This window comes from Temnothorax americanus, unplaced genomic scaffold, assembly GCF_048541705.1.
Source record: "Temnothorax americanus isolate GAGA-0224 unplaced genomic scaffold, ASM4854170v1 Scaffold4, whole genome shotgun sequence".
NCBI lineage: Eukaryota > Metazoa > Arthropoda > Insecta > Hymenoptera > Formicidae > Temnothorax > Temnothorax americanus.
Window position 1 is genome coordinate 2,239,569 of NW_027509547.1, and position 23,041 is coordinate 2,262,609.

A 23,041-nucleotide genomic window follows, 5' to 3' on the forward strand; every position below is an offset into this window, starting at 1 on the left:
AGGAAACCGTGAGTATGTGAGCGCGGGAGAGAAAGAGAGAGAGAGAAAGGAAGGGAGAGGGGAAAAGGGAGAGACGGGTCGAGCGAGCGTAGGGTAGCAATTGATGGGACAGGGTGGCGCGTTTGTTGAGCTAATTACTGTAAGGCGAGGCGCTTACTCGCGCCGCTACATACAAACGGCATTAAAGGTGGTGGTCATCAATCCTCGGTAGGGCCCCTTCGCCCGCCCTGGCGAGTCGGTCTCTCTCCGTCCTTCCCTTCTTGTCGCTCTGATCTGCGGAGAACCTCTCTCCTTGCGTCCCTCTCGCGTCCTCTTGAGCCGCCGACATTAAGGATGCGGCCGAATCATCGCGAGTCTCGATGTGATCCAATCGCTAACGCTGGCAAATGACCACTTCGACCCATAACTGCCGGATTATTAAAATGGTATATAGCACCGTGCCCCAATTTTTGTGGATATTATACGACCGTAGAGATAAGCGCAATGCTCAAGGAACGCTTCATTCAACGACGCGCCGTCCATCCTACCTGAATCCGATCGGCATCGAAAAAGAATCTTTTTATAATTTATTTGGCCGCGCGCGATAAGAACGATACCGACAGTAATCATTACGTTTGCGCGGATCTGAATATCTCGCGTCATTTGATTCGATAAATGACTTTCGCAGGGCGTGCATAGCGTGCGTTTAATTAACCGGATTCTACGATGCCTGGTGTAATTCCTTCTGAGGGGAGTAGGCATCGATATTTTTGACGCCGCGGTAATTAATATCGTCGCTTAATTGTATAAGCCGCAATAGGGAAGGATGCGCATTTATTTTACATTTGTTTAATGTCAAGATGGATTATTATTGGCGTTACAACCCGATGTGTACGTATAGCTGTACAGGATACAAATGACGCAATATTAATTGGCCGAGATCCGCATTGGTCGAGTCTGTCGATTTCTATCCAGCTACATGCGCTAGATTGAACAAATTAATATCCCTCCGTCTCTAATTAACCGGTTTTCCTCCTTCAGTCTAAGTTCGAAGTCGCATTTGATTATCGCCTTATATCAAAGTGTCCTAAAGTAAACGTTCAGATGTAAACAAATTAAAAATGTAACGTACATATGTTGCACGTCGTTGGGAAAAATCAATAACAGAATCATTGCACAATTATGATTCGTCTACCTTCCTAAACCCAAAATGCAAAGATTATGTGTTCGATTGTTCTCTACGAACTTATCGAATTTCATGGAGACTGAGGGGAGACAATTCGGAAGCGCTCCTTGCGTGTCCCGCGTTTCGGACCAGCGTATCATCAGCGGCGATTCATTGCGTGTCCGCCCCCCGATCTCCAAACGTCGGACGATAATTTCCGAAGTCCGTCTCGGGAGGACTTCATTAATCGCCGCGGAACGTCGGCGCTCCGGGGAGAACTCGAAAACTGGTGGCGTACATCATCAGCGGCCAGATACCTGGTGTGGGTGAGCCTGGTCCTGCACCGCGGGCGAGTGCACTCGTGAGGGTGTCGCGCGTGTACCAGGTACCAGATGCCCCCGGGACCGGCGCGTCATCGGCCGCCGAGCGTCACAATATAAATAACAGCCCGGCTGATAATTAAGACGGCGCGGCGTTTCGGCGCGAGCCGACACCCGCTGTCTCCGACGCGACATCGGACTCGCGCGCGTGTAGACACGCGAGGTCGCGGGAGCGCAAGATATATCGCCCTGGACCCGCGACCACGACGGAATTCCAGCGGAATTCCCGCGAGAGAGAGGGGGCGAGGGGGTCAACGAGTATCGGTAAGAGTCTTTCGCTTTGTGTCTGCCTTCCCGCGTCTCGCACGGAAACGAAGCGACCCGGAGGTGGGAGGATCGAAGAAAATAAGAAAGACGCGCGGAAGAATCGCGCCATGTGCGAGAGGGTCTCCGCCGCGGTGGAAGGTATTGCGTGGATTCATCTGGATAAAACCGCGGCGCGATCAATCACTCAGTGATTAACTGCGCTACCTACGGAATCGAACTCGCCCGTAAATTATGGCGGTTTTTCTAGATAAGATATAAGGAACGTGTCGAGGTGCGTGACACAGGTGTTCATGTAGGAAGCGAGCTCGTTATTGAAATAACGCGCTCGTTGTACCCGTCGTGATATAAGCGACTTCCACGTGCGTATATATCTCAAACGCTTGACGAGATCGTAATGGAAGCGAGTCATTTAATTTGTTCGTGCAGATATAAACATCACATCGAATCCGTCATCGAACAAGTCTTTCCCAAGTAAAAGAAATATTTATTACTATCCTTTGACTCGTGAATATTAATGTTGATATAATTTTCAAATTAAAATCTCATCTTCGAGCTCATCTTGCATAATAATTACGCATAACACTGCTTTATTTTTAATTCCACGGCATAAAATCTTCGATTCCTTAATCGCACCTTACTGCTTGAACTCTGTGTTATTTAGTTCCTCTTTTTAGTTTTTAAGCCAAATATATTGTCAACATTAATGATCATGTTTCGAAGAAAATGTAATATCTTTTGACTTCATATGTCCTCCCGAAAAATTCAACGACGAAGGAGAAAACAGAATTAATTTTTACGATCAGCTGGGACAAGGACGGAGTTAACTATCGCGCGCGCGAGTGCTCGAATGCTATTGTGAATGCGCCGGCTCCTATGCCATCGATATAACTTTCCAAGTGTAATTGAGGGAATAAAGTCCGCGAAATTTCGCGAGCCACGACGCTGGCGTGGATCGTAAAGAAGATGAGCATGTCCCGGCGTAACCTGAGGCTGCGAAGGGGCTGCAGTAACGCGACGAGGACACGTCGGGAAATGAAAACGAGGGGCGTCCCGGTGCCGGCGACGTTCTACCAACCCCACGGGGAGCCGGCACGTTATATCTTCATTAAGCAGTATACCTAACCGTCCTGTCGCGCGACTTCTTAGCACTTCGCAGCCCGCGCTAATTTCACGTTAACTTCTTCTTTCTACATATCGGTTTCTCCGCTCCCCGTGACGTCGCGTAAAGACATTGGAAGGACGAGCACAGGGCGCGAATTGTCCTCTTTCTTCACGTTAACCACGATAACACGATATCTTTGTAACATTTTTTTTTATTATGTAATTTTGTATTTGATTTTGCCTTTTTCGATTATTATTACTTCTAAACAAGACAGTTTTTATTGAGATGTGTTTTTACTTTTCGAAAAAATCTAGAACAGATTTAAGGGATTTTATATTAATGATTATTTAGTAATTTACTAAAAATATTTTTTTTCAATCTTAAGATATAATTGTTACGTGTCTAACACAGTCTTTTTTTTTTTACAAAAATGTGCAATTTAATCGATAACTTGTGTTTATTAAGCGCGTACCTGTTAAAACTATTTTTCTCGATTTTCGCACTGACAGAAAATATTTATCAAAAAATGTCCTGTAAAAAAGGGCTAGATTCTTGTGTCCCTTCCATTTATAGACTTAAATCTTTTCAGAGATAGGACCTCCTATGCAATCGAATGAAGTGTCACTCACTTCTGGCTTTCATTAAACCGGACAGCCTTAACAACCTCGATCCTTTCGGCAGTGGAGGAACCGGCAGCGCGAGAGCAGTCTCCTTAGAATTTAATCGCGACCCTTTGTCCGCCGAGTAACGCCCGCAAGTCTCAGGATCGTGTCGATATACCATTGGGTCCTCTCCGACGGGTGTTGCGGAGGAAATTCCAAGTCCCCGAATCGCCGTAAAATCGGGACGCATCGTTATGGGTCCGCGCGCTCCTGCGTGCCTCTCTCTCTCGTTCGCTCGCGGGCGGTATCAGGCCAGTCCAGAAGGAGGACGCGATCGTAAATATTCGGGCGCCAAATAATGCCGGTTCCGAGAGAGAGCAAGCGACCACGACTGCCGCTCGACCCGTAATGAAGGACATCCTCGTTAATTAGTCAATAAATTATCCTTCGCGCTCACGACGCCCGTGGTCGGTCCTCTCGCTCGTTCGCCGCCGCGCCACCCGTCTCCTCTCGTCTCGTCTCCGGAATTGCTCGAGAAGGTCGCATACTTTACGACACCTATCTCGCGCGACAGCGCGATGCATTTCTCACAATCAGCGGCACCCGAAAGACGGAAAATGCACATCTCGTAGGACGATCTACGAGGTGGTCCATCGCGTTGCTCGGATCGAAAGGCTTGCCGTCGTTTCTCAAGAGACTTGTCGATGTTCTCGCGGGAATGCATCCTCTCTGATAGCGAGATGATGGTCGATCACGACGAAAATAAATCCTCGGAACGACCTCGCGCGAACCTGTTTCGACAAAAGTGTCGAGATAGTCAGTTTGATGTTATAAAAAACACCTGATGTGGCAAGAATTAAATACGGAATGCAAGAACTGACATATTTACGCTTATATTGTTAAAAGCTCCGCGCGAAAGCCGACAATCGAGCTGACCATGTCGCTTCTTTAGAATCACACGCAACTTAGATCGTGCAATTATTTTCGAATTCTTGTGCTGACCGCTGTAAATACACGTTCGCACCCTGGTAGAAGCACGTGCGTGCTGCGCCACGCAGGTGAACGACAGCGGGATCCTCCCGTAGTGTCTCGCACGGTATAATGTCGTGCACCTAGCATAAAGATCCGATCCTATACGTGTTCGAGTTACATACCGTGCCACGTGACCGTACATCACTTTAACTTCCTGGCACGGGTACGATTCTGCCGGCTCACGCGGCCGCGAAGAACGGTGCTCATCTTTTCCGAGAAATCCCGGCGTGAAGAACCGAGCTGCAGGATGTGTCGATGAGAAGGTTCAGAAAAAAAACTATTAACGTATCTCGAGTTACAATATCATCAATGTTGAAATCACAGATTATTATTTGTGTGGTATGACGCGAGGGAATAAAGGAATTTTTACGTGAGTATCGCGATTACGGAGTATCGCTATCTTTTTCTTTTATTATGAACAATAAAAAAATGGAATTTTTTTTTAAATAAGGAATGTATATGCAATAAAATCGTTTAGATATATACGATTAATATACTTCATCGATCCAGTACATATGGTTATATATATAAATCACTAATTTAATAAAATGATAAAAATTAAGTGAACATTTAGTTCTCTCACTTTTTTGACTAATTTGGTCTGAAAATGTTATTCGTATAATTGTTCGCATCATTTGGCGTGGGGAAGTCTTCAGCGTGAGCTTCCAGCAGGTGAGCACGAAGTTCCTTGGCAAAATTCGTGCAGAACGGATCCGTTTCTTTTCCTTTCTTCTTCTTGCAAAAGTCACACTCGTAGATCGTCTTACCCGGATGCAGATTCGTCGATAGTATGTGCTTCCGGAGATTTTCCTGCGAACACAAGAAATTATCCTAACTTAAACAAAACGATTAATTAGACTAGTATTTCGTAACGGAGGCTGCTGACAATCGGTAAAAGTCCGGATGTTTTAACGGCAATGTAATCAATAGTCAATCAATAATCAATATCCCAGTATTCTAACAGCTTTTATTAAACTAATCGAGCACGTTTTACGAGCAAGTTGCTCAATCGTTTTACGCAACTCTTTGATTTTTATCGAATGAGTCTACCTGCCTTTCGGGCGTCGATATTAAAATTTCATTCGAGCTCGAAAATGACCTACGCGCGCGCACACACAAAGGAATCTTTTACCGCGATCGAGCGGCGATTGATCAGGTCTCACGTCGAGTCGAGTCTCGAATCGAGTACGCATTTTTGTGATACGTCTGGATACATCGTGAATATACTTCTCCGGTGGTGTGCAACCGGAGAAATCGGTCCGCCGCAAAACCGGACGCACACTATCATCGGTTACGCCGTTGGCGCGTTTAAAGACGCTTTACCCTCTTCGGGCTAAGTAGCCGGCCGTAATCGTAAACATCTTCCTACCAGGCGTTTATACGAGCCGCTGATGGCAATTCGCGGCAACATCAAATTTAATTTCCCATAAGTAAATCTTTTCGCGGGCACCGCTCCGTGACGGGTGCGCAGATTAAGTCTCGTTCACAACGTGGTGGGCGGTCGCGCGGATCGGAGAAGCGGACGTGCGCTGTCACGCAAATTCGGCGTGGAACCGATTTCGTTAGGCCGATCGATTCCGATTGTCCGGAATTTAATTTTGTCGTAGGTATCGAGGAACCGCGCGCTACCGTAGGCCGCCCGAGACGGAAGGACGTACGGTGCGCGCATTTACGACCGTCGGGAGAGTGGATGGTGACTTTACGAGCCTAATAATTTTCGGGTATACTCGCAGAAGCAGTAAGAAGATGTTAGAAGCAAGAGGTTATTAGAAGAAATGTATTCTGTTCTTTAATACATTACCTGGCAGAAAGCCCAATAGTTAAATATCTGACGTTCTAACATTTCTACACTACCATTAAAGCTAGAATTTATCGAGTGACAAACAATAAATAATTCTCTATTTTTATTCAGAAATAAATATTACGTAACACACACACACACACACACACACACACACACACAAGAGGTAATTCTATATTTCTCTGAAACTTTTTGCAGTGTCTGATAACATCTGCACCTGCAAGCTATATTTCGCGGATATTTCAACCTTTTCGCATCATTTAAGTTGTCCGGATATTATAGTTCTTTTTTGCAAAAGAAACGCGGCCAATTATGATGTAAATAATATAATTATTCGATTGATATGCAAAAATCGCCGAGAACAGTGAAAACCGACTTCACTCTTGGCTACGCGAATAGAATCGTAAAATTATAGAGAAAGAGAAAGAAATAAGGGGAGGAGACCTTAACCAAATCAACGCTTCATTGAAGGCTCATTCGATTCGTTCATCTTTTTCTTACCTCTCTCGGTATTTTATGAATAAATAAAATGTAACTACGTATAGTATTACGTTAATAATAAAACGATAATATCTTATTAACTATTAATCCGAGTCGCAAGATTGCGGAGTGTTACATGGGCACAAAAATATATGTTTTAAAAAGGCAAAAAGAAAATGCGTGAGTGACGCAAAAATAATAAAAACTCTAATCATTATCATCATACTCATATGTGGCAAATTGTAATTAAAAGCCGGTTCAAAGAAATTAAATTAATTAAACTGGAAAAAAACAGAAATAATGAGTACGGCCCAAAAGATTAAAACAGAAATAATGAGCTAATTAACGAAACAAAAATTAATATAAATGTATCATGAATAAATGCAAATCATTCTTATCGCTTGGTCGAAACAAATTTCTTTACAAATCTTCACCATCAACTCTCACGAATAATAAAATTATTTTTTAATTTTTATCATCAGATGCGACGCGTTACTTCATTTCAATATTCACGTACCGCGGCTCGAAGTCTATCGTGATAAAGTAGGAAGCGACTTTTCGACAACTCTCGGCGACCGATGTGGGAAACAGGACGCAAGTTCCGGATTCGGTGTTAACCGGTGTCGGCTTGAGGAGAGTTACCACCCTCGACAAAAGTTTTCCAAGTACCGGCGGTAGCGAGCCGATGGCTGGGAGGGGGTAGGGGACAGGGGGATGGTTTCGAGGCGAGGGCGGAAACGTCGGTCGGCAAAAAGAGGCATCTAACCGTCTGAGGTAAATCATAGCGCGGAGGGAAGCGAGAAGGAAGAGAAAGGAAAGCGGCGCGCGCGTAATCTCATCGACGCAGGGTGAGCCTTGCGCTCCTCTACGTGGAAGAGTTTCCTCGTTAAATCGTCCCGCACGCTTCTCGCACGTTCCTTCCTTATTAAAGTGCCGTGCAAACAGCTATCGCTCGGATACTACTTGCAGTCAGGATTTCCCGATTATCCCTTTCGACGGATTATTTTTTTCCGTCGTTGGTCGCGCGAATTATCGCTGCTTTGAAGTGGGTAGTCGGACGATGTCTATATATATGTACCATTATATTATATAATGATACTTTTGAAATGATATTATAATTATATTCTATTCTCAATGAATCGAGGACAGAATAAATCTTAAACATTTTGCGCCCATTATACTTTGGGTTATATTTAAAACAATAATTGGTTTTCTTATAGACCAAATCAATATCTACATCTTTTTCTTTATATGTAAGAAAATTAAATTTAATAATTAAAACTATAGAATATAATATTGCACGTGCTAGTAAAAGATACAATTAGCACAACAGAAAAAAAGCAACAATTGATGAATTGACTTAATAACTTTTTCATAAAAGGACTATTGTTTAACACTCAAGCGTGAGTTATTTTTTATTCTTCAGTTTCTACTTCAAGGTACATCGTGTCCTTCGTCATTTTAGATTAAGGATGAAGAACAGCCGATCGACGCGTTGCGCGAATGCGAATGAGAATCACTGAAATGAGTTTATGTCGCTATATCAAAGAGACACGGAGACCTCGTATGCGAGTCGCATCCCGACTCAAGCATCAAAGGGCATTAGCATACCGGCCGCGCGGTATGACTGGGCCGTGCGTGCGTGTGGGCATCCAGTGGGCACAATTAACTCGTTATCTTATCGCGCCTCGGCGGCGGCAGAGACGGCGGCGCGGTCCAAACGTTAAGGTTGTACTCTGCTTAATTTACGCCACGGAGTCCGGCACCGCCGGGATAAAAATTGGATCCCGCGTCGGGATTGCGGGGTGCGAGTCAACCGCTGCGCCGAGAGAGCCGCCACCGCCCGACGTGAAGGCGAGCCTGAAGACTTTGAACCCCGATGTGACGACCGTGTCGCGAGAACGCGTGTGCGTGTGCGTGTGCGTGCGGTAGGTCTCACGAATACAAACGCGCGCGCACGTAACGTACGATCAAACGCACGGCGCTACTGGTTTTAGCCAGTACAGAGTATCGCGAATGTTTTGTGACCTTCATCTCTAGATCTTTAGCTCTGCTAAAAGATCCGATCTCGAATTTAGGGTACAGAATCTAAGATAAAGCTCGCACCTCTCTGTTTGCGCAACGATTTAAAATTGTCTAAACTTGACTTACGTCAATAATATGAAAAAGTAATTATAAAAATAGTTAACAACTTACCAGAGTGTTACTGGCATAGGGACAATGTCGACACTTGTACGGTTTGGCGCCTGTATGCAGTCTCACGTGTCTCCGCAAATTCGAGCCGAGTTTCGTTTTAAAATTGCAGCCCTTGTAAGTGCACGAATAGATCTGAACCTTCTCAGTGTTCGCGGAATCCTCGTGCCGTATCCTATGCCTATGGAGAATTAATACAATCGTTTTAAAACGGGAGCAATGTCAGCGGTAATCGGCGATCGTAAAGTCCGCTAGTGAACATCGAGCGATTTTCATGGAAGCGATCGTTGCGCATTCTTTCCCGTTAATTAGATCCTCTCGATGTTGAACCACTGACGCACGCAATTAAAGCATAATGATACTGATTTACGTATCCGATATGCACGATTATTGCCATTTAAATGAAAATTCTTATTGGAATCGGACGGACGCGAAATTTATTGGGGCCAATCGAAGCGTTTTATGAAAGTCCGGATTAACGCCCGATTGCTAATACCGGCCAACGCGGCTATTAACGCCAGATAAACTTTCTACGCCGAGGTGAGGTCGATACCGAGTATTTAATCTCGGAAATATATCTGCCGGGGCATCATACCGGTGTCGCGCATAAAGTAGCCGTTACCGCGATAGCCGCGGAGAGGAGTAGGTATACGAGTTTGTCATCGAGAGGAAAGCCAGCCGAGCAACAAGGAGGCAGAAGCGATACCTTCTGGAATGTCTTCGGTTAGTAGAAATATTATCAACGTCACACACGGTCAGCCGATTTATAACAGCAAATCTGCCAGCCATACCTTAAAATCAACGATTGTAACTAACGACTAATTGAACTCATAACAGTGACAAATGGTCTATACGTATATCCTGTAGACCGCGACATCGATTCCTTCAAGCATGTAGCGGATCTTTTTTTCGCGGTACGATAAAAGAAAGTAACGGAATGCTAGAAATGAAATTTGTGCATAAATACATTCGGGTTCGATTCTAGCACAGAGGGTCACAAAAAACGGAGGTGAAATTATTTATTTAAACGTATTGAAGATAACACACAGAATCGTCGTTAAATTTATTTATTAAGACTGACAACGCTTCGCAAATCTCGTGCGTCCTATTATCTGAGCCGAAAATATCTTTATATAACCGGGGCACGACAACGTGCCGAAGCGTATATTTTTTTCATTGTGAAAGAGGGGCACGAGATCATATCAAAAGTGAATCCTCGACACCGTTGCCTCTCCTTCTCCTCCTCCGTGCAAAGTTCATCGTCGTAGTCGCGGCCCGGTGATTATGAACGATGCGATATGCGTGCGCGATATTACGAGGGAGCCGTTGGCCGCGGGTACGTGTATATCAGGTTCGAGATGCGTGACACGTTTAATTAAAATCCCGCGTGATTTACTCCGCCGAGCTCACGCGGCAGGGAGGAACGGGGCGGGAAAGGGAGAAAAGAGAAACAGAGAGAGAGAGAGAGAGAGAGAGAGAGAGAGAGAGAGAGAGAGAGGAGAATGAGAACGAAGGTGGCGCAGGAGGAAGGAGGGGGCGATGCGAGTAAACGTACGTGGAAGAGGAGCGTGTCAGTGGAGGTGAGTCCGCGCGACACACTCTGCGGCTGCGTTGAGTTCGACTCACGTAGTAAGTACTCAATTCGCGATGAAATATCGCGGCGACCATCGGCCATGCGCGGACGATCATAACGGGTTGCCCGCACTTAACCGGCTGCCGCACGCAACTTCCGCTTTCGCGGTGCCTCCACCTCGATCTTTCTCTCGCCGCCGCGCCATTCCTCCTTTTCGTTCGTCCTCTCGACCTCCTCTCTCTCCCCCTACCCGCGACATTCGTATTTCTTCGAGAGCCGTCTAGTGGAGCGGGGAAAAAAGCGCGGTGTCAAATGAGGAGAAATTTATTAGGGGCGCTTCTCGCGCCACAATAGCCTTAATAAGGCTTAATTTAAATACGATCTCTTTCCCCCCCCCCTCTCTCTCTCTCTCTCTCTCTCTCTCTCGATTTCACGCGAATTCATTATCAGGGAGGCACGATTGGTTTTACATGAACATTGTATGATCGAATATCGATGGAGAGAAAAGATTCCCGATTGATTAGAGGAGAACTTCTTCATTCTGAAAGCGATAAGTATATTATGCTATTTTCAATTTTCAATTGGCAGATCGATTTATAAGACTCTCTTTTTGTTGGATGAATCGATAGTCACAATATTAATATTTTTTATTTTCAATAAAAGGACAATTAACGCAATAATAAAAGAATAGATCCACGCATATTTGTACCTATACTAACGATCGATTTGCTGTCTTCTGCATCGGTTTTATTTAATGAGATTAAAGCGACGAAGAATACATTTAAAAAAAACCTATTATTATAAAACATTCATATCCACACATTCCAGTTTTATTCTGCATTTTACTTTTTTAAAAATATCTCCCCGTGTACGCGGCACGTATGACATAGTAAAACTGAGTAGGATGATGGAAATACTTGGTGGCTGAATGAATCATTGAGCCGCGAATTAATTCAGATATAGATCCCGTCGTCCCGGGCCTTAAAATAACCGGCGATTAAATAGGAGGTAGAGGTAAAAGGCGGTACGAAAATTGCCGGCCGTATCGAGGCCATGCGCCGCGCGCGCATGGAGATGTAATCGGATTTTCGATAAATTACTCTTCAAATTATATCCTCCCCATTGTCTCTATCAATAATCCGCGAAGATTGATTCTTTCCACTATCCGCGTCCTCGCAATTACGTATGCGAGGCGGCGCGCGCGACGCGAGGTACTTGCGTCCTCGCAATTAATTCTCCGCTTCCTCGAAGGCATCGATCATACGTACGCGAGCTGTGAGCCGCGCGATTAATGGCGCAAGGAATGCGTCGTTCTCGGCGGGGACCTCGATTAAAATTAATGTCAATAATATCGGCAGTCCGAGAAGTCGTGCCGTCAGCCCCCCGCGAGAGGCGGGGGGCCGGCGTGGATCGCACGCGAGCTGAATTGTTAAAAAGAACCCTCCCGCACATCCCGATGCCTCGCTTCACCTTCACTCCGTTTCAGTTGAGATCGCTAACGAGTTCAAGTATATATCGAGCGCCCGTAACATTTGGACGTAATAGTTGCACTGCTGACGTTGCGTTCGACACGTGGCGATGAGAATCCTACACGCGCGCGCATTCGACATTTCTGCCACGAAGTTAATAGCTCATGACTTATCCAGAACATCGTAATTTCCTCATACTTGGCATTAATTTATACGAGATGCATTTTCCGGTTTTTTACACTATCGAAACCTGTACCTTTCTGCGCGCATTTGAAATTTTTAATAACACGGTATAATCTGTCTGATACAATTTATTAAACTGCAGCGGATGCAATAAATTGTAACCCGTCTCGCTTACCTGCGCAACTGCGTCTTCGTTTTAGCAGCGTAGGAGCAATCAGGACAGGAATACTGTTTCTCAATGTTGTCATGGACCAACCTTCGGTGCGTCTTCAGCTCGGTTGCGGTGCGAAGAATCGTTGGACAACCCGGAAGGCCGCATTTGTACTGCTTACCGGCGTGTCGCAGCATGTGTTGTCGAAGGGCATGCCTACAATAACGCAACATGTATTAAGTACTGCAGAAGATATTGTCACATTTTCCAAATGTATTTAATTTTTCCACTACAGCTTCAAGTCGCACTCAGAACGTATTCCTCGAATACAGTTCTCACTGTTTACTAAGAATTCCTATGTCGTACACCGCAAATAAAAAAACGTAAACACACAGCGACCGAAATGTGGTCACCACGACGATAGTTAAGGAATCTTGTGGGTATTTAAAAAAATCCTGAGAAACACGATTGGGGTACACTGTTAAATATTAAAGAATAAAATTTAATCCAATATCTTGAGTTAAATAACATTTTATTTCTAACCAACTACCATGGGTGTCAAAATTAATTATTTTAACGCAAAACAGTATTATAACTGCATTTATTTAGTTAAATTAACGACATATTAAGTTTTTAGCAGATGGCGACCTATATAAATGGTTAAAAATGACTCAAATTGAGTATAATTTGACATTGCGAATTTAACAGTGTATTTTATCTCAGTCAACACATATATTTATACCCCTTACTATGCTTTAACGATAATTTTGCTAATGCGGGTCCACCAAGTGCGCACGACGCATCCTGAAAACATGTCGCCGGAGATCCGCACGATTTTTTGAATACCTATATAAATACGAGCTAGTGCGGCGTGTCGCGAATAATGATTTTGCGGTGTGGCGAGAGAGAACGCCCATTCTCGTGCTTTCGTTAGATCCACCCCGTTAATAAGACAGCACAATGGTCGCGCGTGTGTGCTCGGTACGGCGACCATCGGTCGGTTCGCACGCCGTACGATCCGATCGCAGCTGTTGCATCTTATATCAGCCCGTTGCCGCCGCCGGCGGAGCGGAGAGGAGCGGAGAGGAGCAAAGCTGAGCGGAGCGCGCACCGCGGCATCGCACTTTAAATAGTTCCTGCCGAGAGGTGACGATCTATACGGTTAGTGAACTTGCCGCGCTGCGCTAAGTGAGTCAACAAGACGTATTGAGGCCGGATCTCTAGGTTCTGGTACACGTTTGCCGCGTGCCTCGTCCGCTGCGCGCGCGGAATTCCCCATCCTTTAACCGCAAGTGAGATACGAGTGCAATACGGCTACTTTATAATTAGATAGAAACGAACATTCCGCTCTCCGCGTCGGTCGTTCGAGGGCAACTTGAATTAGCGGAAGCCGAGCCGGGCGCGCTCGTAAATGCGATAAACACGTGGCGGTATACTTTTAATTAACGGCCGACTGGCCGATCGCGACGATACATGTGCGTCAATCTGCTCGACCGCTCGACACACTTTAACTCTAACGCGTGTTATTAATGCAAATTATCGCCGTGTACCATTTCGTGCAAATAAACTCAGAGAAAATTAACTTGTCGTTTTTTGCAGAAAAAGATCTCATGTATACATTCCGACAAGGGGCCAGCAGCAGAATGATTTTCTTATTTCAATATATGGAAGTATTTAGAATTTGCTATTAATATAGCGTGATTTATAGTGATTTAGAAAATATCTTGAGGGAACTGCACCGTGACGTTACGTGCATTCCGCGAAGGGTCGAGTAAGAGAAAACACCAGGCGAGGACCGACATCGTGTCCTGTTGTGGAAACCTAATCCGTTCGTTATCGAAATCGGCAGCAAGTTTCCGAACGTAGAATACATAGCGATCCTTCCGTACGTAACCGATCTCCGGTAACCCTTCGTCGTACAGTACACCTGTTGGCGGATCTGAGAGCTGGACGCGACCAGAAGGTTCTCGCGGTAGCAAAACGGAGGACATGAATATTTTCGGGATGGCAGCTCGACGATATCGAAGAAAGCCCGAAGCTGCTCGAAGACCGAGAAATGAGAAGGGCTGAGAGAAAGAGAAGAAGAGCGACAGAGATAGAGAAGAAGGTAAGATGACCAAGGCGACCGGGGAGGAGAGAGGAAGACGAAATCGTCGAAGGATCTGGGCCGTCCTAGGGGGAGCCGGCCTATCCAATCGGCTACGCAAGTGTAACGCCGAGCTTCACAATGTCAGGGATATACACGCCCTCGCACGAGCCCGCGGACGCGTCCGCAGGCCCGCACCTGCGAGCCAGGTAGTCGCGCGAGCCGCGCCTGTCCTGGATTCGGGGTTGCCCGTATGGTGACCCTGCGCGGGAAATGGGTTACCCGCCACCGCGTTCTCGCGTGTACTTATGCGTTTCACTTGCGTGCGGGCCGGAGGCAACGGGGTAAAGATAAGGATCACGGAGGTGCGTGATCTTACTTTGTCATATCGGATTTCGGGTTTCTTCGGAAGATATCGCGCGCACGATCCAAGAATGCGCCTTGCACAGCTTCCGTTCGCCGTGAATGACGTATCGCTGCGTTTCTCCGACGGTTTCTCCTCGTCGCGTTGAGTAATGGCCGAATCGAGCCGGATGTTTGATCGCGTCGTGCGTCGTTATAGCGGGATTTTGACACGAAAATGGCGAGGACGCGGAACACATGGTCATAATGTACGAGCAAGGAGATTTACAATTTGTTTCTTTCGTTTTGTCGAATCCATTTCGCAGCGGAGAGATAAACCAAGCCGCAGACGTAAGGACGGGAATTGTTTATGGAGTCACCGGTGACTCCAATGGTATTCAGCAGCGCGATAAAAATCAAGTAATAGAAGGATTAACGATTGACCGTGTATATATAATGTATAGATACAGGTAAACACGGCAAAGATGGGTGGATAAAATCTCACGTTGCCCGTGTGAAGATTCCTTAAAATATACTCTGCGGAAATATTAAATCCTTTCCAACGCTAAGCTGTTTGGCACCATAATGTTTGGGAGTTTATGTTCGATGGATTAAGCGTTTTCGGCTTCTTTGACTATAAGAATATATTTTGATTCTCCATTGCATCTCTTATCACGTACGATCCCAGTCTCTCTTTTATTCTTCGCGTTTTATCCGGTGACTGTATTTATTATTACGATATTTCAATTGGCGGTATAAATAAAATGTAAAAAAATCGAAATCTCCAGCGTTAACAATTTATTAAGCGCATAAGATATACCAAACGTAAGATATTGCACAAAGATAATTTCTGAGTAAAAGTTCGGATTAAAAACCGTAAGGCAATGTAAAGTAGCGGATGGGAAATCAACGATTTCTCTTATACATATCAGATACATGTCTAATTAAATGCAAGTTTAAAATTGAATTTAATTGCGAATTCAAAAACCGCCAATTAGTATTTGTAGCACCCGGACTATCAAGCGAGAATATGTTGATGTACGGCGCTCGTTTCGTACGGTTTCATTTCGTGCGGCGCTCGTAAGGAAGATACATAATTTAGTTAGCCATGGAAGCGGTCGCTCCTTGTTCACAGCGCATCATGTGCACCACGGAAATAATAAAATCCTCGTTACAATAAAATCAAAGAGATTACTCGGTACTCGCGGGCTGTTTCCTTGATAGAAATTAATGACAGGCGTGACTGCATCGGAGTTACCTACGCGGTGAATCGGTTCAAGGCCCGCTTCATGAACGTCGTAATTGCGGTGAATTATGACAGCCGTGCATATCCGAAGACAAGACTTTTCCGCCGGATTAAAGTCGGCGATAAAAGTGACAGCGACGCGTAAAGTCGTATTTTCTCACGTCGCGCCGTGGCGCCTTGAGAATTATTCTTCTCGCAGTAACGTAAAAAAAAAAAACGCGGAATTCTACTTGGTATATGAACGAAGTACGAGAAATTCATTTCTTGCTTAATCGATACCTTGTAGCCCCGTAAGAAAGATGCTTTATTCTCGGTACTTAATGTTAGATATAGGTATCCTTTTTAACAAAAAAACGTACTTGGGATTTACTATCATTTGCATTCTTAATACAAGACGCAGCGTTAAAAATTTATGCAGCGATGAAATTGTTCAGTGATATTAACGTTTATGCAAAAGCTTCGCAAGCGCGATAATTTACCTTCATCGGCTGCGGTCAGTCCTACGCGAAAATCCAGATCTATCAAAAAACCCACGACCGCCATTCGTAAAGGACCGATCTCGCTCGGTACCATCCAGCCTGTGAATTATGAGAAATCGTTGAGAAATCCTATGCGCGCGGAGCCTGGCGGGAGTGCGACTCCGCTGGAATTCTGATAGAACAATATTAATATCGGCGTCGGACGAGAAAGTGACGAAGAGGAAAGGTAAGAGAAGTGAGAGGAGAAAGAGGAGATGGATGCCAGGTCTAACTCCGCGTTTCTCAGCCGGGAATGTCGCAGGCGTGACAAGAGGTCGTTAAGGGGATCTTCTCAGTCGCTCGATTGGGCAAGCGGATGCGGTCACCGGGCGGATGATTTAGCGCGACGTCCGCCGTCATCTCGTGAAATACGTACCGAACCGTCGCCGTCGCCGGCGGCGGTCTAGGGCCGACCGCCATCTGAAAGTCTAATTCGTGTCGCCGTGTGATCGCCGAGTTATATCCACGTCGGCATAAACGGCCGCGCGCCGATGACGAGCGGGATCCCCGCTCGGGGAACCCGGGAGAAACTCGTCTTGCGGGAGGCGGCCGCGATTTCCGGACGGCCTCGCGAATCGCCCGCCTCCTCCTTCAAGGTCACGCGATCCCTTCGGAGGATCGAGCGTTGCGGCCGTTAACGGCCTGACGACTTTATAGCGCTCCGCGCGAGTTTTTAACGCTTTTTATTCCGCCCAGGTCCCGCGGCGGTAAAAGTGGCGACGGGCGAAGCTAAGGTTTCACTTTACCTCGCGCGCCTGTTGATCGGCATTTGTAGCGAGCCAACACAACGTGTACAAGATCGTCCTCGTTGTCGTTCCCTGAAGTACGGGCTAATAGCTTTGATTGATTTATGGGGTAGGTATAGACGTCGAACAGCCGGATAAACAATACCTTGTGGGGCGGCTTAATTTCCTTGTCAAATAAAAATATTACTTTCATCGCAATATACCTTCAGTATCGAATAAAGCTTAGATTTTCATACACAAGCAGAACGTTAAAATTACACAGTTGCCGACTGACTTCATTCAAATTCCATCGTTCATTAAATGTATTGCGTTACGGAATTAGTATTAGTTAGGCTAACGTTAATTAACAATATACCTATACTTAAATTCCTCGATCAGGTCGGTATATTCATCTTATTTGTCAAAATCCGATTTTTCGCAACATCGAAACATCGCGCGTCATTCGCGAGGAATCCAACGAGCCGACGAGCTTCCTTTCCTAATTACACGAGTCGTGTAACCGGTTTATCATCTCATATCAGAAATTAGCTCGAGCAAATCTAATATATATACGTTCGTTGCAACCACTCGCCGAGGGCACGTAAGTAACTATGATGCCCAGTGCAAAAAACCGAGTAACATTTACGGTTTCGAATAAACGGCAATAATTTTACAATCTTCGTTCCGTCTACGTCGGTAATTCAGCTTTATGATCGCGGAACCTCATAAGGCGATTAAGATCTTCGCTCGACGGCATCCGCACGGTACCCTACACAAGGTCTACGCAGGGACGAACGATAACTTTTCAGAGCCTAAAGACAACTATTTTTTTTGAGAATATTATTTTATGTTACTGCTAAGAAGTAAACGCTCTTGGAAATTTTTGATAAGATTGTTAATAAGGAGAAGGATAAGATTATTATCTTTTATTCTACGCAACGTATTAAATTAAAAAATCGCAAGTACTTTAACATCTTCATTGAGGAAAAATCAATTTCAAACAGACATAATTGACAGAATAAAGAATATTTGGGATATTGTATGGTTTATAATATTTTACGCTTTAATTTTATAATAACGTATATTTTGAAGCGTCTAATAAACAAATCCTTCTTTCTCCCAATAGCATCACGTTTTTTTTTGTTAAGTTTTGAAAGTTTTCAGCTTAATACTCCAGTTTAATACAGATCCGCTCCCGTCTACGCGGCCCGCCACAGCGATTTCCTCTCTAATTTCCAAAGCTAGACGTGACCGCGTTGTGAAACTAAACTTCAACTTCTTGCTTCAAAGTACACGATATTGGCATCATTGGATTCCTTCGGAAAATTATGAGCAACACATAAAATCGCGCCGCACCGGTCGACGAGTCGCCGATCTAAAAATGTGTAATTAAAAACGTTGATCACCGTGCGAGAGCATTTAACGGTCCCATCAGGTTGAGTCAGCGGGTCGGAGAGCATAAAAATCGCGACGTTCCTTTATCCAGCATGACGGCGGAGCTGCATGTTGTTGCTTCCGTCTTTAGCACATGGTCAATAAATATAAATCTCATCGATAGTGGGTCTGATCGGTGCGGGACGAAAAGAAGTACGAAAATTGAGGCAAAAGAGAGAAAAAGAGAGAGATAAAAGTGCAGAGCATAACCAGAGGGGAAAGAAACGCCGCGCGGCTCGTAATGCCGAAGCGAAAATTCGTGTAATTAAAATCAAGTAGCTAAGTATAGCAGAGGAGAGAGAGAGCCTTGCTAGATTGGCTCGCCTTCGGTCGGGACTGCCTCGACCGGGGCTGTATAGTAAACGCGGGCATATACTGCGCGAGGAAAGATACAGTCAGGCGGGATATAGTGACGTATAAGTTAATATAGCTCTCCCCGATCGCTCTGGGATGGGAATGGCAGAGAGCCGCGGCTCCGAAGCGATCGTGTACTACGCGCGCGGAGGAGGGAAGCGGATGGGAGCGAGCGAGCACGGGCATTAATTAAAAAGGTTGCGCATTAAAATGATTTGTTTTAATTGGCTGAACGCGCTGAGGTATTTATGGCCTCGCGGCCCTTCGCTCGGTCTGTCGGTCTGCGGCCTCTACACAACGACCGAGTCGACTTCTTCTTCTTCTCCTCTTCCTCCCTCAGTCCCCCCTTTTTCCTCGCCCGTACCCTGGCGGCCCTTCCCCCCTCTCCGCCAGCCCGTCCTTCTTTCCTTTCTGCCTCTCTTCTGCGTCTTCCCGGCCGCTAAGTCCGCGCCCTAGTCCCCTCCGCCCCTGACCTCTTCGATTATCTCGAAATCGGACGATCGTTCATCCGCGCGGACCGACGCGAGAGCTAAAAAGTGATTCTCTTCTTGGCGCGCGGAGAACCGAGGGCGATTCATAAATATCCGGCCACGACAAGTGGATCTTTATTACCGCGAATGATTTATGCATGACTTCGCCGTATTGTTCGACTTCGATTCGTGTGTCACTGACGTATCTTCGCGCTTAGACCGGGCCCCGCGCGCCGTCGCGCGTTTTTTTTCCCCCCATGCTTCGCCTTCGGCCTCGGCCTCGTCCGTAATTCCGCCGGGTCGAGGATTGCCCGACGAAACTCGACTGACGAGGTATAAATCGAGAATCTTGCGAACGGACGAGGCTGATTAGTGTCCTCGAGAGGACACTTTTTTGTGATATATGTATGTCTCGGGCATTTATATTTTTGATCCCTCGACTTTCCATGAATGTCGGCTGATCGTAGTTCAGAGGGTAGATGACGTAATTGCAAGTCAGCTCTATCATCGTTGTGTTTTATCTTCATTTTTAGAATTTTAACTTTTATAGCGAATCTTATTTAATCAAATTCCATTGCTCTTCCGGTGACAAGATTAAATCGTTAAAAAACAAAATAAAAAGCTTATTTACTCGTTACTGTAAGCAAAAGAACAAAAATTATATGATTGATTCTCGCGCGCGCGTATGTAGGTATATATTCTATAAATAAGATGAATCAAAATATTCTGAAATATTATTTAGGTTCTGGAATAAGTGTAAAAATATGGGTAAATAAAATAGTAAAATAGTATGCATAAATGTGGGTTATCAAAAGTTATCACCAAGAATTTAAAAAATATGATAATAAAAATTACAGAAAGTAATATAAAAAAAAATAAAGAGAGAAAGAGAGAAAGAGAGAAAGAAAGAGTCACGTGTTACGCTCGCGGTCGTAATTCGCGCGCAACGTATTATAATCCCCCTCCGTGCACCCTCCGTAACGAGAAAGCCGAGAAAAAAAAAAGGAACATCGATGGAATCTAATGAGCAAGGAGGCAGGATCCCGATGGCTCCACGTCGAGCTCGTACTTCGCCATGATCAAGATCAGCCCTCGACGAGAAGGGAGATACGTGAGATACGACAGAAGGGAACGCGGAGACGGCGAGGGGAAGAGGGGAAGAGAGAGGGGAGGGGAAAGATGACGGCGGAGGAGAGAGACAAATGCAGGTGCAACCTGTACCGGTGCAGGACGGACGTATGGACGTACGAGCGGACGAAGGTGGGATTGAGTTATGACAGCGTTTGCTCCAGGGGGCCGGCTCTGGACCCGGCGAAGCGGATATTCTTCTTATTCTTTATTTCTTCGTCTGCGCGGCCCCGCCGTAGGAACCGTCGGCCATGCATCACCTTCGGTTCACTCCGGTCCGGCCTCCTCTTCGGCATCGTTGCACGACCACACCGCCATCACGGCCCATCACGATCCCACCTCAGCCATCGTCCTGGCTGGAATCGTCGATTCCACCCACCTTAGCAGGTCGAGAGTGCTTGGCCAGCTCCAAGTATTTACGTTTCGTGCATCGTCCGTCTCGCCTTCTCTTCCTCCTCCTTCTCCCGGCCACCGCCTCCTCTCTCGTATCTTTTTCTTCTTCTTCTTCTTGTTCCTCTTCTTCTCTTCGCCGTTGTCGTCCTTTATAGTCGAATCAAACGACCTGGACGACTCTCTTCGTTAATTGCATCTCAAGTGACGCTCCGAGAGGCCCTGAACTTTCGGCATCTCTTTCTTTCGAGACTCGGCGACAGCGCCGCGACAATGTTTCTTTCTGATGTCTCAAGACTTGAGAGATAAGGAAAAACTCTAAGTGTCAAATATAAAATTTCAAGAAAAGATTTCTTTCCTTCATAATATAAGCTTATTCGAACAAAGTGTAGAATATATATGCTATACGTTTCTTTTGTAGATCATAAATGTCAGCTATCGTATATATTACACGCAATAAATGATTTCAAAATATGGCACTCACAGCCTGTCTTTTATATGTTGACTCTTTATTTACTTTTATTTATCTTTAATTATCTTTATTTCTTCTTTGCTTCAAGCTCTTTAAACTTGACCGTGAAATTTGAGATATTTTTATAGTTACATTGCCACGAGCTGGTTTGGCTTTTTAAAAAATCGCTTGTATCGAAATCTTGACTTCAACTTATTTTCTACCGAGAGTTTATTCAGCGTGCTGATTTCGTCATCATCGCTGCCATCGCAAAACCGGTTTAATCAATGATTCACGAGTGTTACTGAAATTGTATTTATATATATGTTCGTTTCACACAGTAAAATAAAACTGGAAGTGGTTCAGTCCGCTGTATGGATCACGCGATCAATTATCGGCCTCTGGAATTTATATAAACAGACAGATAAAAATCAAAGATTACATCGTTAACCTGTCTTAAGAACCGATCCAAATTTATTATCACATTCGATACCTAACAAAATATTTTTAGAATCAACGGGCACAATTGGATTTAACTAGATCTTTGTCATCTCGCAAGAATACGCTAGCCGTGATCGCAACTATCTGTAAAAATGTCTCAGGGAACTACCCACGTCGCAGAGAATTACGATAACGATCCTCTAATCGGGCGCAATCACAAATCACAATAAACTCGTGTCGTCCGTACCGCGCATGCTATTTCCCACGTGAAAGTAGGTTTCATTAGCGCACACGTGACCGCGCGTCGGAATAACTCGGAATTAACGCGGGTCTCCCAATCAAAGACGGCACCGGCCGGAAACAAACAAAACGGAACTTCGTTTCCCGGCGATACCCCGGGGGAGCGGTTGGTTAGCTGCCCAGGCATTGGCGCGCTGATGCTGAAAGTCGAGGCGAGAGAGTATCTTTCTCCCTTCCGCTCTTCCTTTCCCTCACCATCTCTCCTTCTCTCTCCTCGGCCTCGCCGCGTCAGAAAGATTAGGGGGTTGCGCGGGTGGCCTAGCCAGTGTAGAAACGTAGGCGGGACGCGAGGGGGCGAAACGTAGGGGTGTTTAACGCTTCGCAGTCGGGGCTCAGAATAAACAACAATATTATAACGCGAGCTTAATTGCGCCAGAGGGCTCGGTAACGGGCGCATAAATCGGAGCAGCAAGCGCGCGCTCGCGCGCGCAACCACCCTCCGAACTACCCTTATCCCCCCCCCTCTCTCTCTCTCTCTCTCTCTCTCTCTCTCTCTCTCTCTCTCTCTCTCTCTCTCTTTCTCGTTGTCCGTTGACGACTCTCTCTTTCTCTCTCTATTCCTCCCCCTCTCTCTTTCCCTCCTTGTCCGCTGCCGTGTTCCTGGGACACGTAGCAGTCCTCCACAAACCGCCTCAGCGAAGTAGAGGACTCATTTACAATAAACATGTCCCCCGCTAATTTCGTCGGCGGAAAAGGAGGAATCTCCGGAACAGAGGAGCACCTTAAGTACGATATACGTTGACGTTTCCCGCCGCCCCGCACCGAAAGGAGGATCGCCT

At 45.6% G+C, this 23,041-nt stretch overlaps 1 protein-coding gene across 6 annotated transcripts in view; it reads right to left on the reverse strand.

The window, feature by feature from the left end:
• Positions 1-4,931: 4,931 nt before the first annotated feature.
• The window catches only part of LOC143902358 (uncharacterized), a 69,014-nt gene continuing 50,904 nt past the window's right edge, over positions 4,932-23,041 (reverse strand). For 3 of the 6 annotated variants that reach the window (XM_077415183.1, XM_077415182.1, XM_077415181.1), the window contains 3 exons: positions 12,402-12,593; positions 9,005-9,182; positions 4,932-5,337 (listed from right to left, as the gene is read on the reverse strand). In XM_077415183.1, the coding sequence (XP_077271309.1) occupies positions 5,119-5,337; positions 9,005-9,182; positions 12,402-12,593 (589 nt within the window). In that variant the 3' untranslated portion in view covers positions 4,932-5,118. The remainder of the gene's footprint in view (positions 5,338-9,004; positions 9,183-12,401; positions 12,594-23,041) is intronic. The other 3 variants (XM_077415178.1, XM_077415179.1, XM_077415180.1) reach the window with 1 other exon arrangement.